Raw genomic sequence first — 6,889 nt, 5'->3', positions numbered from 1 at the left:
AATTGTACCGAAACCCAATGGTGACATTAGATTGTGCGTCGACATGAGACAAGCCAATGCTGCCATTATTCGTGAACGGCATCCTATTCCGATAGTGGATGACATACTCTACATGGTGAATGGTAGCCAAGTGTTTAGTAAGTTAGACCTTAGAAGTGGATACCATCAAATTGAGCTGGAAGAGTCGTCAAGGGAGATCACTACATTCGTTACTTACAAAGGTCTCTACAGATATAAGAGACTGATGTTTGGTATTTCATCAACTCCAGAGAAATATCAGCAAGTGATTTCGCAAGTGTTTCATGACTGTGAAGGAGTACAGAATATATCAGACGATATCGTAATCTATGGTCGTGACAAAGCAGAACATGATGAGCGACTTCGCAAAGCCTTACAGAGACTCAAAGATAAAGGTCTGACATTAAATCTGAACAAGTGTGAGTTTAGGATGAACAAGATAACGTTCATGGGACACGTCTTATCAAAGAATGGTATTGGACCAACTAGTGAAAGGATCAAGTCGTTACTCAATGCTAAAGAACCAACAAATGGATCCGAAGTGAAAAGTTTCCTCGGACTTGTAAACTTTAGTGCTCGTTACATACCAAATCTTAATACTGTGGCAGAACCGCTCAGGAGATTGACAAAGAAAAATGTGAAGTTTGTCTGGTCAGCCGAACAGAAGAAAAGCTTTGACACTTTAAAGAGTTGTTTGTCAAATGTGAAAACTTTGGGACATTACAGATTAGATGCAGAAAAAACTCAGTTAGTGACAGATGCTAGTAATGTAGGCCTAGGAGCAGTTTTACTTCAAGTCAACAAAGGTGAAACACGGGTCATCAGATATGCCAGTCGTACGTTGTCAGCGGCCGAACGCAATTATTCGACAATTGAGAAAGAAGCTTTGGCAGTCGTATGGGCATGTGAGAAGTTCCATATCTATCTCTACGGGGTGGATTTTGAATTAGTCACAGATCACAAGCCATTAGAAGTGATTTATGGAAGAAAATCCAGACCAAATGCAAGAATTGAACGATGGCTATTAAAACTTATGGCTTACAACTTCAAAGTACGTTATTCACCTGGACATCAGAATATCGCAGATGCGTTATCTCGTTTGGTGGATAAGACACCTGTAGAAAACAGTAATTCAAAAGACACTGAGCAATATGTGAAATTTATTGCAAGGGAGGCAACCCCTCAGGCACTGTCGACTCAAGAAGTAGAAGAAGCTTCAAGGAGAGATGAAGAACTTGTCAGAATCCGAAAATTCATCAAAGAGGGAAAGTGGGAGAAATCATGTGTTGATTATTACCCATTCCGAGATGAACTTTGTTGTATTGGATACGTGGTTTTACGTGGATCCAGAATAGTGATTCCAAGAAATCTGAGGAAGCAGTGTGTACAGTTAGCTCACCAGGGTCATCTAGGAATCGTTGGGACGAAACAGTAGTTACGTACTAAAGTGTGGTGGCCTGGGATGGACAAGGAAGTGGAGAAGTATGTGAAATCGTGTCACGGATGTCAGATTACCAGTGCGTTTCCGAAACCGGAACCAATTAGTCCTACTCCATTACCAACAGGGCCATGGCAAGAATTAGGTATTGATATTCTTGGACCATTAACATCTGGACAGTATGTGTTAGTGGTTGTTGATTATTACAGCAGATACTACGAGATTGAAGTTACCAAGGATATTACAAGTGAGAAAATCATTGATTCGCTGGAGGGAATGTTTTGTCGACATGGACTTCCATTACAAATAACTTCTGATAATGGACCCCAGTTCAGATCAAAGTTATTCAAGGATTACTTGACAGATAACTGTATCAAGCATCGAGCAGTTACACCGTTACATCCGTCAGCAAATGGGGAGGTAGAACGACAAAACAGATCGTTGATGAAAAGAATTCGGATTGCACAAGCCGAGTCTAAGAATTGGAAGACCGAAATCCGCAAATATCTATTTGCATACAGAACGACTCCTCATACTACGACAGGAGTACCACCTGCGGAATTGATGTTCCATCGTAAGCTGAGGACAAAGCTACCGCAAGTGGAAAATCTACAAGAAAACAACTATGATGAGGGAGTGCGCGATAAGGATGCGTATTCTAAATACAGGAACAAGCTTTACATCGACGAGAAACGTGGTGCAGTGGATTGTGATTTAGAGCTAGGAGATTCGGTTCTCTTGAAGAAAGCGGTCAAGGACAAAATGGATACACCGTATCATGCTGAGCCGTATCAACTTGTACAGAAAAATGGAAACAGCTGTGTTGTTAAATCACCAGAGGGAGTGTTAGTGAAACGAAATAGTGAATTCGTGAAAAAATATCAAGAACCGGAAAGTGTGTCCAATATTCCAGAGAATCCGAGTGATCTTAGTGAACCAAGTGTTGAGTCTAGTGCTAATAGTGATGATGTTCCATCTGCAGCTCCAGTAACTCCGAGCGTTAGAAGGTCTACCCGTATAAGGAAACTACCGCAACGTCTTAAGGACTTCGAACTGTGAAATATTTCTGTGTGAATGTTATTGATTGAAAGTTTTCTATATCTGGACTGTAAATTGTAAATGTTTTCTAATAATATGTTGGACAATAATTTCTTTCACTAAATTCAGTAATTTATTTATTTTGAGAAGTGTAAAAGATTATTCTTAGAAAAGGGGGTATTGTAGTGTTAAGGGAAGTAACTCTAATTTGTGTTGTGTCACTTGTGTGTAAGAGTTTGTGTGCTAGAGTTATGGTTCGTAGTGTGGGTCAGGTGTCAGTGTGTATCCGGCATGAGTAGTGCGTGCATGGACCGTCAGAGTGGAAGCATGTGGTTATGTACCTGTATACATGAATAAACTGGTAAAACCTTGATTCAATTCGAGTATTCTTCAGGGAATACTTAGCACATACCATTTCATGGCTGAGTTCGACTTTTCCACGAGCGAGCAGAGTTTTGACGCTGTTTACGCGATTACGGAGACTAAAGAAAATGAATACAAACATGCCATGTTAGATTGTATCTTATCTTAGAAGACATAGGTATTTTTATTTTGTGAGTGCATTTCCTCTGCAAGTGAAAACGAGTGCGATTCACAATCTGGGGGAGGGGGTATTCTGTGTTATTCGGGAATAGATATATTGCGTTATTATAATGATATGGGTTAAAATTTATTACCGAATCAATTTCCTATGAGTGATATTCAATGAATTCTGAAAAATTTACATTCAACTTATTTATGGTTAATACTATCTCTGTAAACATAAGGAAGATATACATTGTACTAAAAAAAATTTTGGAAATGATTATTTATATAATATAATAAATATGGACTCCATGCACGGTCAATATGCATTTATAATGACCCAGGAAGTCAGATATTGACCTCAGATACATGAAGTATATCGACCTCGGGCTAGCGCCCTCGGTCGATATACTACATGTATCTTCGGTCAATATTTGTCTTCCTGGGTCATTATAGATGCATATTGACCTAAATTGAGTCCATATTTGTATAATAACAATTTCTTTGAATTTGTTATAATGAATTTAATCTCTTATATTATATAACTTTGTGAAATCCGGTAATCTGATTGGTCAATACGAAGTAATTATTTTTCAATAACGACCGCTGAAAGCAAATAATGACTCGCATGAGCTGCCTCGTTTTCACTTTCGCCTTAGTGGAAGTTTGCAAATTGTTGGAGAGGAGAATTTAAAAGATATAGTGAAGAACTCTGAGAATACAAAACAATATTACAAGGATATCTGTGAACATTTTTTGGGAATACTTGGCACATAACATTTCACTTGGCGAGCAGAGTTTTGACGCTGTTTTCACGATTACGGAGACTAAAGAAAATAAAGACGAGCGCGCCATGTATGACTGTATCTTATCGTAGAAGACATAAATATTCATATTTTGTCGTTGCATATAATTTCCTCTGCAAGTGTAAACGATTGCAATTCTCAATCTGGGGGAGGGGGTACTCTGTGTTATTTGGAGATAGATATCTTGCGTTAATATCAAGCTATGGGTTAAAATTTATTACCGAAGCAAGTTCCTCTAAGTAACATTCAATAAATTCTGAATCATTTACATTCAACTTATTAATTTGGTTAAATTACTATCTTTGTAAACATTAGGAAGATATACATTGTATTAATAAATTTAGGAAAATATTATTTATATAATATAATAAATATGGACTCAATGCACGGTCAATATGCATTTATAATGACCCAGGCTGACAGATATTGACCTCAGATACATGGAGGATATCGACCTACATTGACCTACATTGAGTCCATATTTGTATAATAACAAATTTAAGAAATTGTTATATCGATTTTAATCTGTTGGTACAAACTACATTATTTGTTATAACGAATTCATCAAATTTGTTAAAATACATTAAAATCGTTTTAACGAATTCAAAGAAATTGTTATCGGACAAATTAAATTTAGTTTTTACAAATTTGACATATTCGTTTTATCGAATTCAAAAAATATTTTTGATAGGTCCTAAATGGGCTTCCGTACCAGCTAGAGCGTGTGCTTATTGTTTCTTCACAAATTCAATATTTTCTAAAATTTCTAATCTGATATAGATTCCATAGTTCTGTGTCAAATGTCCAAAAATAGTAATTTGTTATAACAGCTAGCTAGATTATTAATTTGTTATATAACAAATTAGTAAATTGTTACATAAATTAATAATTTGTCAGACCTGCCAACCAAAATTGATGCTGTGGGGGGTCATGACCCAACATTCAGAATTGAAATGTTGGGTCATAGCGCGCGGCGACATTTTTGTTGAGGCTTGAGTAACAAAATGCTCCCTAATTTTTAGGCATCGATGCAAACAGTCAAACACATGCATGTATATGTTATATTTTATTGCAGACTTAATTTTTACTTAGGACAGGTTACTTAAAATTGCTTGTATAAGAACACTTTCAGATTGATAGTAAGATTCAGATACTTTTAGTTCAATAGAATTTTTGCAAAGTTTTAAAAATTTAAAAAGTTTCTGGGAAACATTTGTTAGATTCTACAATGATTAATTTTCAACATATTACACAATCAGAAAATTGTAATTAGACATTACATTGAAAGATTAATATTGAAAAATTGCTGCTGCAGGGGGTGGTGGTAAGAAATATGTGCCATCTAATTTCCTATTATTAATTTTAAAACACACACAAAAAAATTAAATGAATCAAATACTACAAAATAAATTATGAAGGATGTTTAACAAAGAAACACAACGTACAATACTACATTTTGGGAGGGGGGGGGGGGAGAAATTCAATATACTTCACTTTAGACTCTTTTGCTTTATCTTAATTAATATCATTTTCTTTTAACCACTACACTTAACAATAATTTCAATATACGAGAGCTGATAAAATCAGCTGTTATCAGTTATGCTTTGTAGTTTCGTTTTTTTACTTTCGTTTTTAAAAAACGATCCCAATGTTTATCATATCATTGTATTTAATTAATTAATTTCTGTTTTTAATAAAATGATATTTAATTAACCTCTAAATCTGTGTGGTTCACCATGCATATACCCCTTCAAATGGTTACGTATAATCCCCTAAATGCTCCAGGCATATTACCTGTACAGCTGTGTCAGTCTGCGATCAAGCGTGAAGGATTTCCTGTGGCTAATTAACAGTTTTTTTAACACCTCGGCAAACAAAGATACTAATCTGTGTGCATTGAATAAACAAGATGTTCATATCCTGATTTATAAAACACAAATCGGAAATTTTAGGATGAGTTTTCAGATCTTTCTTGTTGAGACAAACATGCTTAATTAATATTGGGTCAAAAAATTGGGATGATCGATTTTGCGGGTGAAAACAATGACACGCCGCGGGTCATTATGAGTGGGGGGTGAGAGGTCAATTTTGCGGGTGTGACCCACCGAATGCGGGTCACTTGGCAGGTCTGATTTGTTAAAACAAATAAATAAAAGATGCTGCTGCGGCCCTAATACGCTTCCGTAGAATAACGTATTTTTTTAATTTACTGAAAAGTTCGATAAATTAATAGATAGTTTTCGATTGACCAAAAGTTACCTCCCGTTGGCCGCCATATTGGAGGTCGACTCGGTGAGTTTTCCTCTTTGTCTTACCAAGTTTAAGAAAATATAGCATAAATATTTGGTGGAAAATCTTTATTAAATAATTTTTTTTAAATAAAGGAGGCTTCCAAAAATTTATATACTTCAGAAAAATAATGATTCCTAATTCAAAATCGCAAATATAAAAATTTAAAATTGTTTGAACAATGAAGGAATATGAGCATTTGGACCTCCAGTATGTCGGCCAACGGGAGGTAACTTTTGCTAAATTTAGGTCAATCGAAAACTATCTATACCTGCGGAAAAAATAGCCCATTTACTGGTTCCATCTCAGACTGTTGGGAGTACCAGTTAAAAAATTGACCCAAAAGTGAACCCGAGACTGGCCGATTTAGGCGAGTGCACTAAAGGCCATGTATACAGCTGTTAAATGGTAAAAACAGGAGCATGACGAGGTATATATTTATTCTACTCAATGCTATATTGTAAACGTATGTGATCTCAAACTAATTACTTGTAGGTTAGCATTAGGCCTAAAATTTTTACTAAGGCCCTTAGACAAACTTGTGAACGGAAGTGGTCAGCCTGTGGTCAACTTCCGTCTAGGGTGCAATAATGTCATTGACATGGAAATAAAAACATTGTGGTTTTCTTTCAGAACTATTGATTTCTTAATACCAGCATAAATTTCATTAAAGCTCTCTCTGCATTGTGAAATGATGGAAAGGCTGGGAAAAGAAAAAAGGTGCATGTGGAAATGTTTGGATCCACCCCTAGACTAGCGGTGCGTCGATTTACCC

The 6,889-nt window shown here is 36.0% G+C and overlaps 1 protein-coding gene across 1 annotated transcript; it reads left to right on the top strand.

Annotated features, from left to right (window-relative positions):
- Positions 1 to 1,480: 1,480 nt before the first annotated feature.
- Positions 1,481 to 2,515, top strand: LOC134251049 (uncharacterized protein K02A2.6-like). Its single transcript, XM_062733414.1, has one exon. It carries the CDS (start codon positions 1,481 to 1,483, stop codon positions 2,513 to 2,515), a length of 1,035 nt encoding a protein of 344 aa, XP_062589398.1.
- The last annotated feature ends 4,374 nt before the right edge of the window (positions 2,516 to 6,889 follow it).

Source organism: Saccostrea cucullata, unplaced genomic scaffold, assembly GCF_032062105.1.
Source record: "Saccostrea cucullata isolate Sc308-1 unplaced genomic scaffold, CSIRO_AGI_Scuc_v1 ctg746, whole genome shotgun sequence".
NCBI classification, from domain to species: domain Eukaryota; kingdom Metazoa; phylum Mollusca; class Bivalvia; order Ostreida; family Ostreidae; genus Saccostrea; species Saccostrea cuccullata.
The sequence above is the reverse complement of the archived record's forward strand: the minus strand, read 5'-3'. Positions and strand labels throughout refer to the sequence as shown.